Source organism: Triplophysa rosa, linkage group LG4, assembly GCF_024868665.1.
Source record: "Triplophysa rosa linkage group LG4, Trosa_1v2, whole genome shotgun sequence".
NCBI classification, from domain to species: Eukaryota; Metazoa; Chordata; class Actinopteri; order Cypriniformes; family Nemacheilidae; genus Triplophysa; species Triplophysa rosa.
In genome coordinates, this window is record NC_079893.1 from 3,954,160 (window position 1) to 3,976,550 (window position 22,391).

Genomic DNA, 22,391 nt, shown 5'->3' on the forward strand with positions numbered 1-22,391 from the left:
TCAACTTCAAATGTTTTGTTTTCATTTTAAAAGAATTTAAAATATTCTCACTATTTTGATTGGATGATCTCCATCTCTAACCTCTGGGTGTGGCCGCCTTTCAGGCTTTGTTGGAAAACGGAGAGGTGTAGCCAGGCGTGATGAAGGTCACATGAGGTAAAGCATGTTGACCTGCGGTTTGTGACGGCATGTGGTGAGCTGGCAACAGAGGACACGGCAGATGGTCCTAGTGCCACACTCAGAAATGGAGCTGTTGGAGAATGGATGTATTACAAATGTTGCTAGAATTCATAAGTTTTGTGCCGATACAATGGCAGCCAATGGTTCAGAAATGAATATTTTATGGAATAAGACTTCTTTTTAATCTTGTCTCAGTCTTTCACATATTCACTATTGGGCTTTGTCACACCTAAGGGTTTGCTTCTGTTTTAATTTAATTTAATACATGTAGAAATGATGATTAAATTACAAGTTGGAGCTTTCTTCATTTATTCAGTAGTTGTATAGTTACATAGAAGAAACACAAAGCTTTAAAAATATAATTCTTATTGAAAGCATCATCACGTTTTCATTGATGGAGTGAATCCTCAGACACACGTTCCTTCAGTATTCCAGCTGCAATGTGCCTCTCCTGCAGGGCAAATAAATACATACATGTATATTAAAGGGGAGGTCTGATGGAATTTCACTTCTTTAAATGTAGTGAGTAGTATAGCTGTTTGAGCATAAACGACATCTGCCAAGTCGCTACGCTCAAAGTTCACAGAAAGAAATATATTTTCTTTATCAGAAATTAGACTACAATGAACGGATCGTTGGGACTACAACAAACTTTCTCCTGGGTTAGTGACATCATGAATCCTAAAATTTACATTGAACATCTCAACACGCACTCTAAGTGGTAGACCAATCACGATAACTCAGCTTGACCAATCAGAGCGTTTCAGAAGGAGGGACTTCATAGAACCAGGAACTCAACAGCCTGTTTTATGAGATTCGAGGTGAGGGTGTAAAACACCGGTGAAATATGTAATATACAAAGCATTTTTTATATATCGAAACATCTACACCTATTGTTTAGGACATCATGAACATAATGAAGACTTTCAAAAATAGAGAAAATAGGACCCCTTTAAAGGTGCTGTATGTAATATTCAAGAGGATCTACTGACAGAATTGCAATATAGTATACATAACTATGTCTTCAGAGTTGTATAAAGACCTTACATGATGAAGCATTGTGTTTCTATGTCCATCAACAAAGAAGCAAAAACGTTACAACATCTTAGTCCTGTGTCAGCCACCGTAGTGCTTCGAAAGGGAGGGGGGAGTGAGCCGTTTGTTACAATTCACAACATCACCACTAGATGCCGCTAAAATCTCCACATTGCTCCTTTAATAGCATATTTGTATAGCTTGAATATTTTGCTTTGGAAAATGTGTCTTCCAAATGCATAACAAAAAAATGTAAACTTAATGGTAAGCACAAAACCGTGTGCCATGTCAAGTATTTTATTCTCATACTGACCGTTTTAAGTTCATCGGTACAAGCCTCAAGCTTTGTCTTTAGCTCATCTGTTACAGAAACATCCAGTCGAGGTGACCATTGACCAGCTCTGAAACTCACAGGCATAGAAAACACCAAACCTTCTGGTATACCAAACTGTCCTGGTGATACAGAAAAGGTCAGTTACATTTTTCATATACAGTATATGATCCATTATTTTAATGTTATACAGTTATTACAGTTGCATAATACATTGCAATAATAAATAATCATTTATTCACCCTCAGATCATTGCAAACCTGTATGACTTTCTTTCTTCCGCAGAACGCAAAAGAAGATATTTTGAAGAATGTTGGTAGCCAAACCTCATCGGTTACCATTGTATGGACACAAAACCAAGACGCTTCTCAAAATATCTTCTTGTGGGTTCTGCAGAGAGAAGAGTTTTGAACGACATGAGGGTGAATAAAGAAAGATGTCAATTTTCTTTAAGTGAACTATCCATTTAAACCATGTGATTTGACCTAAAGGTCTTGCCTGTGCTGTATACACCCAATGAGAAGAATTCATCTGCAGACGTATCATTGTTCCAGGCTCTTAAAACTGCCAATATCCCATTGGTGGTTGACACGCCTGTGGCTTTGTTGGTCTTTGATGAAATTGTGGCACGACGTTCACGTACTAATCTCACAGAATCTGTCTCCAGCCATTTCCTTACAGAAGAGAATGTGCATCATTTCGTGGGTGGCAAATAACACGTTTTTGAAGATATGTGTGGAATGTGCACGTCTCATAATGACAGTCCTGTGGTTAACTCACTTTACATCTGAATCTATGGCAACTGCTAAATCATAGCTCTCGGGATAATTTATAAAGTGTAAAAGGAATACAACAGATTCATTTTCACCGATCGTAAATCATGTCTAAGACTGGTTGAGAAAAACGATCTGGTCCCCAAACAGCACCATTGTATCTGAAAACCGCCGCCTTCTGTAGGTCAATGTGGTAATTGCCGGTGATGTTTCCCCATATGATGATGTTAGTGATGTCTGTGAATATTGCACAAGAGGAAAATTTGTGTGTAAACAACAGAGAGAAAACAAATATGTATATATACTGTATAAAGTGATGCAGAAAATGTCATACATGTACAGTTAAATTAAATGAATGATTTTAAAGTGAACAATTCTGTAATTTATTCACCCTCACGTCATTCAAAACCTGTATCCAACTCTTTCTTCTGTGCAACCCAAAAGAAGATATTTTGAGAAATGTCTCATCGTCCATATAATGGAAGTCAATGGGGTTAGGTGTTGTTTGGTTACCAACATTCTTCAAAATATCTTCTTCGGTGTTCTGCAGAAGAAAGTCAGTCATACAGATTTGGAATTTATTTTTATATACGATCCCTATGAACATCTGTTACCTGTTGTCTTCACTGCTAACTTCTGTGCGAGCTGAGCTTTCGCTTCACACTCCAGTTGCGTTGCCATCGACACAAAGTTGCACGGGTCGACCGAGGGCACGTTCTCTATCAGCAGCGAGCACTTCAGATTAATAAAGACGTCTCCCGCCACCAGCACTCGCACATCTTTCTGTGCGTTTGCCTCGATAAGTTGCCCGTAGCAACGAAAACGCTCTGCCACCCGGCTCACCGCGTGCTCCTTGTCATCCTGCTCATCATTACGGTCACGTTTTGAGAGCGGGTCATCCAGAACGATGATGAAGTGGGCTTGATGAAACGCTTGGGTTTGGTCTGAATGGATGGTGACCTCATGGAGGTGAGGTAGCGCGAGGTCTTCCGTCTCTATCTTGAGCTCTCGTAACTGTTCCACAGAGCCGTCAGTATCAAGGAGGTGAAGGTTGATGGCGGGGGAATTTGGGAACGGTCCTGGGGTGAATAACTGAGGAATGAGGTTGTAGCAGACCGGGTTCAATGCACTGAAAGACAAAAATGCACCACTATCTGATTGTAGAAATGTTGTGGCTTCTTCACAAGTGATCAGACACCAACACCACTAAGAACACCTTAGCAACCACTTAGCAACCTTGGCAGTAACCCACAAGACCGTAGCACCACGCATGCGAGATTTGCATGGGAAAGCATTTCTCTTTTATTTTCTTCCTGTTATCGAGGTTTCAAATCAACATTGGCATTTAACTTAAATCCAGTTTCTTAGGATAAAGTACTCTGATAACTCGTACCTGCTGATCCATACGTGTAGTGGTGTGAGTGAGTTGCATCTTTGAAATTCCTCCCGCATGCACAGTTCTTTCGTTTGAAGATTCTCTGCTGCAATTTTTAGCATCAGATCAGTGGTCATATCTGAGGTGATGCCATAGTAACCCTGCCGGAGAGAACAATATGATCATCACATATACATAATGTCTTCTAGTTATTGACTTTGGACCATTTCAAAAATTCATGGTGAACTTGAATGGAATAAGATCTGAATGGACATTGTTTTTCTGAATGAACTTAGACTTGCTTGTAAAAAATCTGATAAGAAGATCCTACGGGTTAAACTGCTGTTTTTAAACATTTTAGGAATGGTTACACAGTAAACAATTTTTGTCTCAGAATTAACCTTAAAAATGTGATTTTATCACACTTGCCAAGCACATGCTGACTGTTTACAGTGTATGACAGAAATTCTGCAAATTAGCAGCATTCAGGATTTGGAGGAAGTCATGATTTTAATCTTTCTCTTTATGTATTTTAGTGTGCTGTGCAAACCCGTGCATGCTCAAGAAAATCACTGAATCCACCAAGCAGCATGCCTTTCCCACCACGATCCACCAACTCCCTCCACACTATAGGAGAACTCGAATGCTTCCAGCCATGTAATGCACACGTGTCCTCCAGCCACACCTACACACAGAACAATGAATAAATGTGCAACACGAAGAGAAGACGTTGAAAACATTACAACAAACAATAGCTACACAATAAGTCAGATTTACCTTCCAATCAGTTGGATGCACACAAATCTTGTGAATGTGAAAGTCGGGCAGTTTTTGTCGCAGCACATCTGCAAGAAGTTCAGCCTTTGCATAATAAGGACAATCAGCTTTGCCTGCAGATGAACGGATACAATATTCAGAACGTGATATTGTACTATTAAATTACAAAATGACTATTTTATAAAGTTAATTAGCCAAAAATGTAGTACCCGCAAGAACAAACTTAGCCATGTTTACGAAACGTCCACTAAAGCGTCTAATGTTGCTACGCAACCGCTTGTGTTCCGCATAAGATGTCCGGAGGGAAACGTCAATTTACGGTTTATTTTTCACACAATATATATAACAGCTTGTGATATATTTTATGTGTAATTTAAATGTAACACAACTTTTATAATTAAAAATGTATGTATTGTTGTAAAATTGCATGCTACACTAAAAGCGGAACTGTTGTTGGGCCGGAATTGAAAGGTCCTGTCATGGCTGCGTTCATCGTCAAAGCAGCTCACATGTGAGGAGACTGAACGAAGGAAGGGTAAACATATAATGTATGATTTGTAAGGATTATTATTGTATTTAACGAAACTAATTGGCATTACTTAAATATGTTTTCTACAAGAACACGTATAGTAACTATTATAACGCAGCTAATGTTTTACATACTGTAGATGGATGAGCATTAGCATAAAGCTGCTGTATTGTGTCCTCTAACTTGCATGTTTATATATATATATATATATCTTAATCTCACTGATATATTATAATTTCTTTTTTACTCTGGTATGCAATTATATTAGCTATATATTTTTTACAGTTTTGGATGGTTAAAAACATGCATCATGATGGTAACGCCATTTGTTCTAGAAATAAATATTAAGGTTAATTTACTGAATAGGTTTGCTTTTGTATTGCCATTTTAAACTTAAAGTACAAAACTTGCTACAAATAACAATCACACATTACCATGTTTTTATGGACCGTGGTAATACCACAGTATTCTTTGGTGTACCAGGTAAATAAAGATGCTTGTATTGTCATAGAAGTATAGATACACAAATCTTTGTAAATTAGTTTTTCTGAAGTTAAAATGAACCAGAAAAATGTGTTACAGAGCTCCAAACATATTGAAAGAGAACAGTAAATATGTGCACAAAAAAAGACCACTTGGAGAGTCCAAAAGACCTTTTTATTTGACACAAATAATATCCTCAAATTATATTATTGCTATACCATTATATACAATGTTGCATGTATCTAAAAGTAGATTTATTATTAAATTATTAAGAAACACCATTGTATTTATGAGATTTTATTGGGATTTATTATTTTGGTAATTTTGTTTGATTGTTAACCATTTTCTGTTTATTTCCAGTTCACATCATGGAAGAAGAATCCTGTGCCTTTGATACTTGATAATATAAGGATGTATAAATCCGGCGTGGACATGCTCAAATGTGTTCTTAGGAAATGTGACTCTTTAATACGTACGAACACTTTACACTGTAGGATTAGAAGTGTTGCCTCCTCTTCTCACTGGGACAGAAAAACCACACAAGGACGCTCATTTGAAAGAGTCCGATATTACAGTCAGCCTAGTAAACATGGAGACTTTCTTAACGTTCAGGTTAAACAAACCACTAAACTGCAACCAACCGACCCCGGTGAACTACCCCCGGAAAAAACAGCACCTTTCTACACACATTTGCTAGACTGTTTTTCACCCACTGATGTGCTGGACACGTCGCATCAGTTTCCAGAGTCCCAGCGGCACGTTAGCAGCACGTTAACTCGTATGTGGGACACCATGAAGAGAATGACGGATGAGCAGAGACGCTATGAGCTCCGGCTGATGTTTGATCATCCGGGGTTCGAGGAGCTCTGCGATCGGGCCGCGACCGACGCCTGGCGCATGAGGAACGATGATCTGGTGTACAGTCTGCTGGCGATAGTCAAGCTGGGGGTTTCACAAAACACACGTGTGGTGCAGACGCTGCTGCGGGTGACACAGGTAAGTGCACACTTAGTGTTTACATCTTGCGAAGTGGTCTATATATAAAAGCAGCGTGTAAACTAACATCCGTTTGTCTTGAATTTGTGTGCTACGCGTACAGGAGCGTCTGAATCAGTTTGATGAGAGGTCTCTCTCAGTGTTGGCTGGCTCTTTACGAGACATGGAGGACGGCAAGAACGTCCAGGCCCTGAGAGAGGCTTTGAGGTAGATCAAGATGCGCCTATAAATAATTTCGCATTAAAATACGCGATGTCACCCTGACATGTTTATTGTGTATTGTGAAGGTTGTTGTTGAAAGTTCGTATATCAGACATTCAGAGCGTGGTGGTTCTACAGAGCATGATGAGAGCCGTGGGCAGGGATTCTCCCATTCACCTGAAGAAACAGCTGGCGGTTAGATTGAACTATCCTCTTTTTACAGTGACCAAAATAACTAGCATCACTATTGTGACTTGAGATGACTGTTATGTACTGGTTTTGTCCCCTTAGATGAAAGCTTTGTCCATGACAGGTAACTTCAGTCCACCCAACAACCAGTACATGTTCTGCAGTTTGGCCGCTATGGGTCTGAACTTCAAACCCCTGTTAGATGTCTGCAGCCAGAAGATAGCTGGTGAGCTACAGGCTGCCAACTTTCCAGAACTGGAATGGTCTAATCCTGTCGCTAAATCTCCATTCTACTCTCCTGCAGAAAATGTGCACGGGTTTCCCTTCAATAGGCTTCTAGTTGTGCTGAAGTCTTGCCATGAACTGCGCTACAGGAACTACAGCCTCTTCAGCGCCGTGTCTGAGTATGTGGCCAACACCTTTGACATGTGGTCCAACAAACAGGTGAGATCTCCACTGGTTTAAAGGGGTCATATGACCCGGCTAAAACGAATATTATGGTTTGTTTTAGATGTAATGGAATGTGTACACACGATTTAAGGTTCAAAAACACTGTATTTTGGAACGCCTCTTACCATATTTGGAACATCAGATTCCAAAGCAATTGTACTGACAGGTACGCCCACCTTACTTGCGTATACATCTGGGCGGTCTTAGTCAAATCTTGCCACGAACTGACGTAGATTTGTGGGGGTGTGGTTACACGAGGCGTTTCAGGCAGGTCTGGGTGAGCATTCGCTTTTAGATAGAATGCATCTTTTGTTCCGATGTCTAATACATGCAACTTATAACACACCAAAGACACAGAAAAACACGTATTCGCGCCATATGACCCCTTTAAGTCTTCAGTTGGTGTGCTCATACATTTAAAGCAGTTAAAGGGATAGCCAAAATTAAAAATTGTGTCACATTTATTCACCCTCATGTTGTTCAAAACCTGTATGTGAGTCTTTCTTCTGTGCAACACAAAAGAAGATATTGTGAGAAATGGTTTTGTGGTCATACAGTGGAGGTCAATGGGGGCCAATGTTGTGCGGTTCTTTAAAATATCTTCTTTTGCGTTCTTAAGAAGGAAGAAAGTCAGACAGGTTTGGAATGACATGAGGATGAGTAAATGATGAAAGAATGATCATTTTTGTGTGTACTATACCTTTAAGATTGTTACAACTTTACTAAAGCTTTACTAAAAGATAAGAAAAACAGCGTAGATGGATAATATCGGCCATCAAACTGGTTCAAAGTTATGGTCTGTAACTATCGACCACAGTGTTTCAAAGTATTGCAAATCTTTGATGTCAATTTCAATTTACAATTTGTATGACAATTAATTGTAATGTTTGTAAAAACAGACGAATAAACGGCACAATCACTATTATTTATTAGACAGCTAATCCTCAGACTAATTTTATAATCGTGACAGCCCTAGTCATAACATCTGTGTTATATTCTCACTCCTATTCTTAATGTCTTTTGTAGGTGATTCTCTTTCTGGTAACATTCGAGGATCTTGCGTTCAGACCCGCGGCTCTGTTGGATGCATTTGCTGAGAGAATTCTTCAGAACTCAGACTCTCTGACCCTGAGAGATCTCCTGAGCATTTTAAAAGTCTTTTCACTTTTCAGTCATGACTTGAAAGACAACAGACAAGAGTAAGTAACTATTTTCATTCTTGTTTATGTTAAGGAAAAAAGGAAAAATCATGTTAACTGTGATGCCCGATAATGGGGAAACTATCGCAGTGTGGTAAACGTTGAGGTTTAACTTGTGCCAAAGTTGATCGAAAGTAACTATAGGATCATAATACACCGTCTCGCGTCTTGAGTGCTTCGTTTTAACTTTTTCCTGTGCTTTATAAGCGTGTTTCTGTTTTTAGTCGATTTACGTGATGCATCTTTTTTTTTAGGTTTTTGATCAGCGTAACAAGAGGTTTAGAGACCTACCTTTCTAAAATCTCCAACATTGACTTGCTGAAAGCCGTCCACTATCTTGCGTTCCTGGAGCATTTCCCCCAAACTCCACTGGAGAAACTGTTTGAGCAGGACACCCTGGACCTGCTCCTGCAAAAAGGTTCATATCTTCTCTCCTTCTGTTCCTTTTCCTCACCCGAATGAAATCATGTTTAATCCATTTTCTGTGTGCTCATAGGCAGAAAGACAGGCAAGGTTCAGAACTGGCTGCACGCTTTGGATCTGTGTCTACGTCTGGATAAATCTCACCTGCTCTCATCCCTTACCTCTATTCCAAACCTCCAGATCCCGGCTCAGACTCAGGAGATTTCAGCGAACCAGGAAGTGCTCAGTGCTGTCAGGGGCATTGTGGGAAATGATGCAGTTCAAGAGGGTGTGCTGGAACAGGGCGTTTATTTTATTGGTAAGGTTATGGTCTGGGCGAAGTGTAGTTTTTACTGATTATCAAGTGAGTGTAATATTATATTACTTATTATATACTAAACTAGAATATTACGGATGATATAAAATCTAAATTTTGTATACTTTCAAATCCCAAAGAATAAAACAAATCCTGTCCTACATTTTATGTGCTGCTAAATATTCAGTCTAAAATATGTTGCATTAAAGAAATTAAATACATTACAGAGTCACAAATATTTGGAGCTGTGCATATATTGTTTACAACCTTTTGTCTTGTCGTTTGTTTTAGACTGTGTGATTACTCCATCTGGTCAGACACACGGGAATTGTGGACCCCACAATGATGATTCTAAGTATCTCGATTGTGCTGAAAGGTAACCAACATAAAACATATTAAATGAATATTTAAATGGTTATTAAATGAAGATAGTACTATGCTGAAATACAAACTGAGTTATGTTGTATAAAATCATTTATCTTTCTGTGTTATTCCAGGACTGCTGTGGTCTGCGCTCCACTTCATTCATTTTGCTTTGGTTCAACACATCCTCGAGGCCACCTGGCTGTCAAACTTCGCCATCTCAAAAAACTCGGATATAAATCTGTTCTGGTGAGATTTAAACAGCCTGAGAGAATAACTGAATGAAACAATTCACTTAGTTTTTTATTTCTTTTGGAGTGTGCATTTCTATTTCACGCTCTCTTTTCAGGTTCCAGTCCATGAGCTCAGATCTCAGACTGAGGAGGAGAGGATAAAGATGCTCCAGAAGCTGATTTTTCCTGCACAGGAATCCACTGAAGGGCAGACAGTACAACAAGACAGCCCGAAAATGTTATAAATGTACCTACAGAACCAATTCTGTTGTTTTTCATTGGTTTGTGCGTAATGCATAGAGCCTTTGTTTGATATCGCTAAGAGATTGTTTTGGGATGCATATTTATTGGTAATATTAAACTATTGTATTTATCATTCAATATCAAATGATACACCTACTTTTAGGGAAATACATGTGAAAAATGCTAATGATAATAAAAAAGCTAAATTTCAATGCTTCCATGTTTTTCTTATCGTTTATTTTATTTTTGCATGTGAATGATAATATAAAACATAATGAAACGTTACATGTGCACACGAAAAGATGGCACACACCTAAAAATAATGTAGTCTGTTCTTTGGACTTCAGACACAACCCTGGTAGCAATAACTATTTCATTAATAATGTTAACCACATAATTTAAAATTGTATATTTTTATATATATGTGAATTATTTTTATATTTTATTTGACCCTCCAGCAACATTTTGCATTAAGAGCCACAATGTAAACGAACTTTTTTCCTCCCTACACGAGTTTATAAATAACGAAATGAGCTTTCCGTACAAAGGTTCAGAAATATAAAGTTTAAATTAAAGCAATAAGCCCAAAGAAGCGGTGGGCTACAGACGGCGGTCTTTTTCTTCTCCTCAGGGTGGAGTTCTTCAACGCTTTAGCTCTAGGAGACGGCCTGTGAGATTCTATTTGAGCATCCTCCATCTTTGCCAACTCCGGCTCTGACAAAACAACAGCATTTTGATTTAACATGGGATTGAATATTTTCTGAAGGGACCAAAAGAGTAGCAGCTGCAAAAGTAAAATTGGAAATGGGTGGAGCCTAATATAATTGAAGGTGGAGCTTAGGAAGGTTGTGGGTGCAGCCCATTATTAGTAGAGATGTAACGGTTCACCGTGAGCCGGTTGAAAATCGATTATAATATGTGACGATTCAAGCCGGTTGAGATGTTATTTGAATCGCAATACATGTTTTGAACAGCAGGTGCCGCTGTGTTTACTGCAAACTGGGAAAATATGGATATGCTGATATTTCTTAAATGTAAAAAATCCAAGAAAAGCACAGACATTTGTATTATTCGTTTTTTTATTTGATTTGGATTTTGTTTTAAAATTGCATATTTAATTCACCTTGTACAATAATTCACTGTGATTATGTTTTAAACAATATTGTTTTCATTTGCACAACAATAAATTATTTACCAATTTTGTTAACAGCATGTAACTTGAGTTTGAGTGTAAATAACATTTTTACATGTTTTTTAATCTAAACGCTTCAGATTTATATTTTTGCGCTACGCTCCTAACACCAGAGAGCGCTGGAATGCAACTGTAATCACATCGTCTGTGTTTGTGTTCGCTCACCGTCGAAGAAGAATTCGAGCTCTCTGATTGGCTAAAACCTGACATACAGGGATCACGTGACAGCTGCACATCAGCGTGCGCATGAGCTGATGTTTGTAAGTGATAATGTAGCAGAAGAAACGAAATTTATTCCACAATGTCTGAACTAAACGATTATTTGGAGGGAAAGATCACGTTCGAAGAGTTTGAGAAGCGGAGAGAGGAGAGAATAGCGAAGGAAAAGGTCATATTTATATCGTTATTTATTTGTAAAGATGTGTCTGTTCAACATGCAATTAACTTTTATAATGTTAGTCCGTTAGTGCACGTATACATATTTATGTCTTTCAGAAGGAGAAGGGAGAGGTTTCAGATGAAGATGAGATAGCTGATCAAGAAGACCCTGTCCCATCAACTTCTAAACAATGTGTCAGAGGGACACGGAAACGCAAGACAGGTTGGTTTATGAACCTAGTTTAGGCTTACAAAAAGATACTGTCACATTACCATAGTGCTATTTTTAATATTTTCTACAATGCTTAAAGATGGTATTACAATGGTACAATATCAAAAAAATGATTGTATCATTACTGTACCACATCGCAAAAAAGTAACAATTGCATATGTTTATTTGAAACATTTTTAAGTTATGTTAATTTTCCACATTTATTCAGTCTTTGACAATGCATTCCTCTTAAAGGGATAGTTCACCTAAAAAAGAAAATTCTTTCATCGTTTGCTCACCCTTAGGTTGTTTCAAACCTGTATACATTTATTTGTTCTGCTAGACACGAAGGAGGATATTTGGAAGAATGTCAGCAACCAAACAGATCTCATCCCCTATTTACTGCCATAGTAGGGAAAATAAATACCACGTGAGTCAATGGGGGATGAGATCGGTTTGGTGACTGACATTCTTCGAAATATTTTCCTTTGTGTTTAGCAGAACAAATACATTTATACATGTTTGCAAAAATCTGCGGGTGAGTCAATTATGACAGAATTTTCATTTTTGGGTGAACTATCCCTTTAAAACCCAAATCACACAACACGTTTTATTTTGTCTTGTTTTATGGCAGGTAAGACGGAAGAGGGCGTCAGTCCATCTGTTCAGAAAGCTTTTGCCTCCATGCTTGGAGATGGAGATGAAGATGAAGGAGATGAGGACCAGGATGATGATGATACAAAGATGGATTGGAAGGACATTGGAGAGGAGGGCGAAGATGACAATGACGACGACGATGATGATGAAGAGGACAATGATGGCAATGACATCACACCCGGAGACGCGTTTGCCCTCGAAATGGAGTTGAACCGTGAAAATAAGAAAATGATGAGGGTACAATGATGCATCACCTTTTTAGCAGCCATAAACCATTCATCTGTAAAGTATTATCTGTATTAAGTGTATTGTATGCTTAATTTTATTGAGCTTGGTTTAAAATATTATTTATCACATCTAAAAAACTAATTCGAAATCCATCAAATCCTAACATGAATCTTTCCGGTTTCTTGACTCGTTGTATTTGTAGGAGAGGCGACATCGTAGTAAGTTACCACGTGCTCTGAGAGGTCTCATGGGAGAGGCCAACATCCGCTATGCAAGAGGAGAGAAAGAGGATGCCGTCCTGATGTGTATGGAGATCATTCGCCAAGGTGGGTTCAGTTGTACTGGTCATTAGAGGTATAAAAAACACATTACGGAAATGTTCAGTTGTAATATAATAATAATTAAATTTATAATATAAAAAATAATGTAATCAAAACGAAAACCAAACGGCTGTGTTCATGTTCAGCTTTTAGATGCCTAACCTGTCTCCATTCTTCCAGCTCCACTGGCGTATGAGCCGTTCTCCACACTGGCTATGATCTATGAGGATCAAGGAGACATGGAGAAAGCTCTTCAGTTTGGTTTGATAGCAGCTCATCTGAACCCCAGTGACTGTGAGGAGTGGGTCAAACTGGCCGACATGTCTCTGGAGCAAGACAACATCAAACAAGCCATCATCTGCTACACCAAAGGTCTCTACAAATGTCTTTGAGGTCTTTTAATCGAATGTCAGTGCCATCTGAAAATAACATTGTACCACCATAGTTGGTAAGGCAGGCGTTTTTTGTTTGTTTGTTTTTGGTGCTTTTTTACGTGTCAGTACTGTTCTTGACAAAACATTGATGACTTAGATTTTTAATTGACAGAAATTCTTTTTACTCCTTTAAAAACACAAAGTCTACTACTCTGTTACTTTCAGCGATTAAATATGACACCAGTAATGTTCAGTACCTGTGGGAGCGCTCCAGCCTCTATGAGCAGGTCGGGGAACACAAGCAGGCCATGGACGGATACCGGCGAATCCTCAGCCTTCTGCCGCCATCTGATGGAGAACAGTTCATGCAGCTGTCTCGAGACATGGCAAAGTATGCACACGGCACTTAAAATACATAAATAGTATTAAATCGTAAAGCCATAGTAGTGTGATGTTTACTTTGATGTAAATTTACATTCAACAAAAGAAAGCTTTATGCTGCAATGCATGCTGGGTAACATCATAGTAAAATTCATTTTTGTGAAATCTTTTGTAATTTTTTTTGCCCTGAGCAGATGTATGTTATTGAGTTTTTGTGGGTGTGTTTTCAGGAGTTACTATGAAAGCAGCGAGTTGCCGTCCGCTATAGGAGTCATGGAGGAAGCTCTGGAGAGACATCCCGAGCTCGTCTCACACGAGTGCATCAACATGGCTGCTGAGCTCTTCATAGCCAATCACCAACACGACAAAGCTTTAGAGGTAAGAGGGATCGATCTTTGGGCTCCACCCACCCAGGGTTTTCATTGGTTGATGATGATATATGTAAAGAGCAGACTGGGAAATATGATGTTGAATGAATGAAATAACAAAACGGCAGAGGGTTGGTAAGATTATATAGTCGGGGTTGTAAATTTACATGTCTTAATCTGCAAAATGACAAAAATGAGAGGAATTTAACAAATTAGACACAATAATAATTGAAAATATACATATTGTATATGTATTATAGAATACTTCAAATATAATGTCTTTTATATGAAAACATTGTCATTCGTTGTTTATTGCCCGGTTAGAACATTACTCGTATCATTTTCCCTGCATTTTCCACTGGATGCTCTGTAATGTTATGGTTCATATCAGCAGGACTGTAGATAATTGTAAAGCACATGTACTGTATGTTTTAAATATTTTATGTGACTTATGCAGTGAACGTGTCTGCAGGCACTGGTGAAGTTTTGTAACATCGTGTTGAGGAGAGAGGAGAAGACGGTGACGGTTGATCAGACGCCTGCAAAAGACAATGAAGAAGAACAGAAGAAAACCGATTGTGAAAAGGAAACAGGCGAGATGATTGGGAAGAACATTATCACATGTCTAGTTTAGCTAATAAATTAACTTGTCATATAATTTCCTTAGAAATATTATGCATACTGTATGGTTCGTGTGTAAATATAGTTATGCCGTCTTTGAGCCGTGTTATGTTTGTGTGAATGCATCTTTTGAATGTTTTAGGGAAAATTGTGGAGGTGCTGGTTCCTGAAGATGTTCCTGTGGACATCAGAACAAAGTTGATGGTCTGTCTCATCCACCAGCATGTCTTTAAACCGCTGGACGTAAGTGATTCCTTAAAAATATTCCGCCAGGCTCTTTAAGGATTCGTTTCTGGATGACAATTTTGGTTTTGATTTGCGATCATCTGAATGTGCTGTCCCTTCCATTAAAGCACGATCTACATTTCTTGTTTCTCTGTGTTTGTCTGCAGTCGATGTTGACGTCTCTGATGGAGCAGAGCCCTGAAGAACTGGGCGATCTGTATCTGGACGTGTCCGAGGCTTTTATGGAAGAGGGCGAGTATAACTCCGCCCTTCCTCTGCTCTCCGCCCTGGTCTGCTCGGAGAGATACAACCTCGCAGTCGTCTGGCTCCGACATGCAGGTTACTATAAACCCTCTCAATCAAACATGCTCAGGAAAGAGCTTGTTCATAAACATAAAATCCACATTCCGCCCGAGAACCGCCCACGTAGGAGGAGATCAGTTGATTGACGCATAAAGTGACCAATTACATTTCAATAAAATCATTCACTGCAACAAACAAGTTTACAAATTTCTACAGTAAGAAAAAAACCCATTATACAGAAAACAAACACTTGGACGAGCATGATGTTTATAATATCTGGTTGTTAATATTGTTGAACAGTGAGTTGGTGATGCGTGTACCCTTTAAATGCCAACACAGGATAATTACTGTAATTTGTGTTTACAGAGTGTCTGAAGGCGCTCGGTCACTTGGAAGTGGCGGTTAAGAGCTACAGCAAAGTTGTAGAAATGGCTCCGATGCATTTAGACGCCCGTCTGGCGCTCTCCACCCTCCAGCAACGTTTGGGTCGCCCCGACATGGCCCTTGAGGCCCTGGAGCCCATGTACGATACCGAAACCCTCGCGCAGGACGCATCAGCCGCCCAACAGGTATGTGTCTGCGTACGTATGTGTGTGTGTGTATTTAGACACATTTTGTTAGCGCTGAATTTTATGTGTGTGTGTTTCAGGAGCTGAAGCTGTTGTTGCATCGCTCGACTCTTCTCTCTTCTCAAGGACGTACCGATGATTACATCGATACTCTGTTAACCATGCTGTCTATGCTTCTCAAGGTCAGATCGTGCTCTTGTATTTGACTTATTTGCAGGTTGACTGATATGTAATGCTGATGATTCTCACCTGTGCTGTGAAGGTGGGGATGGTGCGCGCTCAGGTGTGCGTGGTTTCCGATACTTCCTCTGGCGTCAAACACCTGCAGCTCGTGAAAGTGTCACGGAACAAACTGACGGAGATTGATGACCAGGAAGCGGCGTATTTGGATATTAAGGGTACTGCAGTAACACTCAAACATCGATGCACATTCCCTGCATATAACTCGGCGCTAACTGAGTTGACTGTCGCGATCTCCTTGTCTTTAAGGAAAGACGAGCGTGCTCTCCAGAGATGACTGGTGGAAGTTGTTACTGCGCTGTTTGGCCGTGATGTGCGATGTGAAGCGTTTTACAGAAGCCGAATTACTGGTAGACTCTACTTTAGAGTATTACTCGTTCTACGACGACCGCGTGAAACGCAAAGAGCTGGAATACCTCGGCCTGTCCGCCGCCTTCCTCGACCGGAACTTCCAAAAGGCTTATAACTACATAAGGTGAGCAAACCGGACACTAAATCTATTTTAAAAATCTTAACCAAAATTAAATCTTTACAGTTATGCGTTTTGGCTCTTCGTTTTCACGCCAACGGCGTTTTGGGCGACTGAAAACGGGTCTCAAAGTGCACGTTTTTGAAAATGATGCTGCTATCGTCTCCGTGTAAACTGCGAAAGCGCAACTTTGTGAAAAAAGCTGACATGACGTGTTTCTTTACAAAATGACATCGCCAACTACTGGCCTGGCATGCATGATACAGCGTTTTTAGTCATTTCCACGCTTTTGACAATGCTGTCGTGTGTATGTAAAAGTTTCAAAGACGCGAAGGAAAACGTTTCAGTTTTTCATCACAAAATGGGTTTAGAATCAGGGTGGAAAACGAACGTTTATTCAACATGGCAACAGAACTGTACCAACCCCTTTTTTGTGATTTTCGTGAGCATGATTTATTTAGTCACAAAATATTTAGTTAGTTAGTCACAAAACCCTCAATAAGCTTGATGTAGTTCTTTAAAAGGGTTTTCTAGTTAAGAACATATCTGCCTTTGCAGTGGACCTTGAGCTTTGTAACTTTCCAGATCTTTTTTATGCTCAAACAACAACATTACTCACTAACTAAAGTTAAAATGGGTAAAAAACATACTCTCTTTAATGATCACGGCACTTTGTTGGCAAAACGTTGATAGGTACAAAGAACAATGTGCTGCAATAATACTTCAATAAACTGTATGCAGGCAAACCTGTTATCGGGATACTTGATTAGCTTAAACACAATTAGATAAGCCCAAGAGTTTTTTCTCCGGGTTGTACAAACATACAGTCTTGGATCACCAATAAATTCTGATAAGATGAGTAAACACTGTGTGAACAGCACATATTTACTAAAACACTCGTTCTGGTTGTTTTTACTGACGTTAACTGTGTGCATTACTAATTACATTATTCACTTATAATTGAAAATAAAATAAAAATGTTACATTCATTTCAACGATTAATCGTGATCAATCGCATCCAGAATAAACGTTTTTGTTTACATAATGTATCTGTGCAGTATGCATATTTATTTTGTATTTATAAACCCATGCATATTTTTTAGGAAATATTTGCATGTAGGCCTATACATTCATATTTATATATAATTTGTGACCCTGGATCACAAAACCAGTCTTAAGTAGCACGGGAACATTTTTAGTAAAAGTCAAAAATACATTGTGTGGGTCAAAATTATCGATTTTTCTTTTATGCCAAACATCATTAGGATATTAAGTAAAGATCATGTTCCATGAAGATATTTTGTAAATTTCCTACCTTAAATATATAAAAACTTTATTTTTATGAGTGGATGGTCTGCCACAGTGCCCCTGATTAACAACTTCAAAGGCAATTAAAAATTTTTTTACACGGTTGTATCTCAGCCAGATATTGTCCTATTCTAACAACTCATATATCTATAGAAAGTTTATTTATTCAGCTTTCAGATTATGTAAAAATCTCAATTTTGAAAAATTGACCCATAAGACTGGTTTTGTTGTCCAGGGTCACGTTTAAGTTATATATATATTATAAACATTTATTCATTTTTATATTTTTCTTAAATATACACATGTATGTGTTTCTAAATACAAAATAATTATGCACAGTACACAGACATTATGTACACACAAACTTTTTTATTCTAGATGCGATTAATCGCTGAACAGCCCTAAACCGTACACTAAAACCGAATTAAAGTCTATTTTGAACAAAATTCTGACCACATTTTGCGCTGGTGTGAAGGACTTTTTAAAGAATTTTAGTGATTCTGAACGTTTTGACTTTAATTGTTTGATATAGATTACAGTGTGAACAAAAGGAAGCCTCTAAAACAGCTTCTGTTATGATGATCGTCGAAAACCTTGGAAGAGGCATGCAGGGTGATGAACACATGATCTCCTTTCTCCAGCTGAATCGCTGCTCCATTATTTGCACTGTCAGATCCATCTTCCGAATAATGATCGCATGCAGTCAGCATTCGCTCGTGGTTTCTGAACAGACTAACACAGCCATTATTTTCCTTATCGCGTGTGAAAGTGGAGATGCTGAAGTAGTAAACACCCTTAACAGGAGCAGAGAAGATGCCTAGAGAGAAAGGCAAGAAAAAATCGTTTTCAGATAAAAACATGATCATCTCAGACATTTTTAGATGATCTAGAAACAGGTTTTCTCAAGTGACCAAGGATGCTAAACGTTTTAAAATCACCTGATGCTGCGTTGTAAGAGTAGCCGATGTTTGTGAGAACTTTTCTGTAGACCAGCGTGCTCTCTCTGTCCGAAGGGCCAACATGTCCCCCGTCCCCCAGTGCAGCGGCAAATGCATATTTCGGTTTATCTTTGGAATAAAAAAGACAAGGAATTAAAAGTTGGTTTGACTGTGCTATTTGTTATGTCTGTGTAATGTTTCAATTATTGCTTTAAAGGGATCTTTCTGTATGACTTTCCTTCGTCTGCAGAACACTAAAGAAGATATTTTGGAGAATGTTTGCTAACCAAACAACATTGACCCTCGTTGACTTCCATTCTAGACATTTCTCAAGATATCTTGATTTGTGTTCCGCAGAAGTCATATATAAGTTTAGAACAACGTGTGCATGAATATAATGACAGAATTTGTATTTTTGGGTCAACTATGACTTTTTTATTACCATTGCACTCTGTCCTTATTTCCGTCATCAGGGCTTTCTGTGTCAGCAGCTCGATGTTTGTGTTGAAAGATCTGATTCTCAATTGCTTGATCTCTTCTGCTTGAACTTGGACAGCGAATATGTAAAAAAACCAATGACAAATGAAAATGAATGCATTGAAATCATAAAGAAGCAAAAAGACCCGACCCTTTTTGAGAGAAACGGCCAACACTCTACCTCTGTTTTCTTTTTGGAGTTCCTCAACTTGGATACTTAAATCTTTCAGAATATCCAGAGAGGTGTCAGCGGCGTAGGCGTCGTTCTCTGTTGTTGCTTCAGTGGGTAAATCATGATCATACGGACCGATTTCATTCTGTGTGTGTGGAGAATCTTCTGCCGGCGTTCTCCCACAGAAACTCAGAAACACGAGCACCCAAAATGCGCCGTTCATTCTCATGCACACGTTTTGGAATCGATTGAAGTCAACTGACAGAAAAGCTCCTTATGAACCTGCATGATCACTTTATCACCGTTGTAAACTGGAGAGAGGAGTGAGAATCAAAGCATGCGCCGTTTTAACAGCCGAGTCATAAATGTGGTGTTTGCGGACACTAGTTACGATTGGTCTGTTTGTCTTTTATCATATTTGTTATCTTTTTGGTTTTACTTCAATTTACAGGAAAATTAACACAGAGATTTATTATTATTATTACATTTTATTTATACATGACAATCAAGGACACCGTACAGTAAACAATCAACATTAATAACAATCATCAGTAATGACCATTAATGCAAACTAAATACAAGCATAAAAATCATCACAAAAAATGCGTCTTAAGACGAGTTTTAAAAACACAAAGAGAAGGATTTTGAAGTCAATACGATATTGGGGATATCGGGAGCCAGTGTAGGTGTTGTAATGTGTTCAGTTATAGGAGTCCGACAGATTTGACTTCCTGCTATATTTAATGTAACTATAAAACATAAAATTGCTTATCTGTCAATGTGTTCAGGATATATTAAGAGTTACGCTAAGATATGCTAAGGGTTTAATTAGAGTTAAAAAATGATTTTTCTCTTAAAGGATTCTTTATACTTGATGTGTCATAGGTTGATGTTAATGGACAACGTTGAGCGGACGCAGCTGTGGAACGTGTTTAACCAGGTCATTCTGCACTCTCATGACGCCCGACATCATCGCTTCTGTCTGCGACTCATGCTGAAGCACCCCGACAACCACGCGCTGTATCTTCTCAACGGACACACCTCGCTCGTGTCGGGAACCTTCAAACACGCACTCGGTATTTAACATTACCTTTTCCTGTGCCGAGTCATTTGAATGCCAAAAGTATGATGAGACATGAAGGCTATCATCCTAGTGTTTGATGATGCGCTAATCGTTTATTGTGCGTTTCTTTTTTGGTGTGCGAGTAGGTCAGTACATGCAAGCTTTCAGAAACCAGCCCAACCATCCCCTTCACTGTTTGTGCGTTGGTCTCACATTTTTCCACATGGCCTGTCAGAGGTTTGTCATGAAAAGACACGCCGTGATTGTGCAGGTACGTATTGTTTAAAATGAAAATAAATTATTGTTGCATATAAACGTCAAGGAGGTGAACACGTGATGGCAAAATCTGTATTTTTGCATGAACTAACCCTTTAAGTGCACTAGTAAGAGTGTTTGAAAAATTAAAAATTGTTTTTCTTTAAGTCGGTATAAATCAAACACAATCCTTCAATAGTACAATAATGTCTAAATTTGCTTTGTAAATTGAGATGTCGTCTCAGTCATGTCGGTTGGGTTGTTTTCTCAGGGTTTCTCATTCTTGTGGCGGTATGTGGAGTTCAGAGGTCACTGTCAGGAGTCTCTGTATAATCTCGGCCGGGCTCTCCATCAGCTCGGACTCAATCATTTAGCGCTTCATTACTATGAGAAAGCCCTCACTTTATCTCCACTCCACCTGGAGGTACAACACCTGCATGATCCACCACACCAGTGTTTTTTTTCTTATTAGTTTGACCGTAGTTTTAGTGATATTTTAAATAACTTAAACAGCCGTGGAAAAAAATAAGAGATCATTGCATTTACTTGCAGAAAATGAGAACAGAAACGGGGCAAAATAACAGAAAAGATGCTATGTACTGTATATCCTCAAATACAGCAAAGAAAACAAGTTCATATTCACTTTTAAGCAATGCAACAGTAATATTTCTATTTAATATGTATTTAGGAAAAGTTCCACATTTATTTTTTTAAAGGTTGTCATATTTAAGTTTAATCAATTTTGTTGTGTGCGTTTGTCATTGTATTCTTGTAATATTGCTTCATAGGTTTCATTTATTTTTATTTCGGTTCGAGTTTTAGTTTAGTTCTCATTTCCTGTTAATAATAAAGGCAGCATTTCTAATATTTGTTTATTTGAAGTTTTTCAAACTTGGAGGATAACGACTATATATTGCAGCACAAAGCACTGTTGTAATCACTCAAGTAGAAATATTATGCATGTGTGATTTATCATTTTCTGCTTTTCATTTGAAGGGAATTGAAGATGATCAGGTGGACTTGAGGAGAGAGATTGCCTACAATTTATCGCTCATTTATCAATCCAGTGGAAACAAGGATATGGCCCGACAAGTCATTTATACCTACTGTACTGTCTGACCAAGGGATCATGGGATTTTGTTCATAAAAAGTTGCATTTTCAATGTACAGTTTCTTTGTAGAAAAATAACTGCAATGTTTTTTTTAAATAAAGTTATTTATTATATGTATGCAGTGTTTGATTTCGATTTGGGAACTGAATAGGATTATCACTGTATGCCATTAATAGGGGAACTAGAATACCTTTATTAGCTTGCTTACAGTTGAATGGTAAGCAAAACCATTCATGTATTGCATAAAATCACATTGTGTTATATTGCCAGTGGAGAATGTGAACCATCTGGGTGTCTAAATAATATACAAATTGGACCTTTTGCAGGAGACGTGTATTAAAGACGTTGATTTGTGTTTTTTTTTTTAATATAAAGGGAGGGGAAATTTGCTAAACTACCATGTTTTAACAGGTAATAGTTATAGAAGTACACCCGCCCTGCTTTACTCAACTAAG

The 22,391-nt window shown here is 38.5% G+C and overlaps 4 protein-coding genes across 6 annotated transcripts; 2 read left to right on the forward strand and 2 right to left on the reverse strand.

Moving 5' to 3' along the window:
* Positions 1-524: 524 nt before the first annotated feature.
* Positions 525-4,731, reverse strand: mdh1b (malate dehydrogenase 1B, NAD (soluble)). Of its 3 annotated transcripts, XM_057332268.1 has the most exons (9): positions 4,681-4,731; positions 4,472-4,584; positions 4,245-4,379; positions 3,713-3,855; positions 2,934-3,448; positions 2,415-2,556; positions 2,045-2,220; positions 1,529-1,668; positions 525-631 (listed from the first exon to the last, which is right to left on the reverse strand). In XM_057332268.1, exons 1-9 carry the CDS (start codon positions 4,700-4,702, stop codon positions 569-571), a joined length of 1,449 nt encoding a protein of 482 aa, XP_057188251.1. In that variant the 5' UTR covers positions 4,703-4,731; the 3' UTR covers positions 525-568. The 3 variants fall into 3 exon arrangements, with proteins under 3 accessions (XP_057188251.1, XP_057188250.1, XP_057188252.1); XM_057332267.1 differs by having other exon boundaries at positions 548-1,668; XM_057332269.1 differs by lacking the exons at positions 2,045-2,220; positions 2,415-2,556 and having other exon boundaries at positions 548-1,668.
* A 33-nt stretch (positions 4,732-4,764) lies between these two features.
* On the forward strand, positions 4,765-10,279 carry fastkd2 (FAST kinase domains 2). Its single transcript, XM_057330846.1, has 13 exons — positions 4,765-4,791; positions 4,914-5,006; positions 5,844-6,479; positions 6,583-6,686; positions 6,767-6,875; positions 6,972-7,095; positions 7,174-7,313; positions 8,346-8,518; positions 8,773-8,936; positions 9,015-9,239; positions 9,528-9,612; positions 9,734-9,848; positions 9,949-10,279. Exons 1-13 carry the CDS (start codon positions 4,765-4,767, stop codon positions 10,075-10,077), a joined length of 2,124 nt encoding a protein of 707 aa, XP_057186829.1. The 3' UTR covers positions 10,078-10,279.
* Positions 10,280-11,475: 1,196 nt separating this feature from the next.
* On the forward strand, positions 11,476-22,053 carry gtf3c3 (general transcription factor IIIC, polypeptide 3). The gene is made up of 18 exons (XM_057331484.1): positions 11,476-11,655; positions 11,763-11,868; positions 12,491-12,750; positions 12,944-13,067; positions 13,242-13,433; positions 13,661-13,826; positions 14,047-14,194; positions 14,657-14,777; positions 14,948-15,048; positions 15,198-15,369; positions 15,700-15,902; positions 15,983-16,084; positions 16,165-16,300; positions 16,392-16,617; positions 20,392-20,582; positions 20,716-20,840; positions 21,096-21,248; positions 21,821-22,053. Exons 1-18 carry the CDS (start codon positions 11,569-11,571, stop codon positions 21,941-21,943), a joined length of 2,736 nt encoding a protein of 911 aa, XP_057187467.1. The 5' UTR covers positions 11,476-11,568; the 3' UTR covers positions 21,944-22,053.
* Positions 18,621-20,343, reverse strand: LOC130552850 (uncharacterized). Its single transcript, XM_057331485.1, has 2 exons — positions 19,300-20,343; positions 18,621-18,986 (listed from the first exon to the last, which is right to left on the reverse strand). The coding sequence occupies exons 1-2, from the start codon at positions 19,733-19,735 to the stop codon at positions 18,787-18,789; spliced, it is 636 nt and encodes a 211-aa protein (XP_057187468.1). The 5' UTR covers positions 19,736-20,343; the 3' UTR covers positions 18,621-18,786.
* Positions 22,054-22,391: the final 338 nt, after the last annotated feature.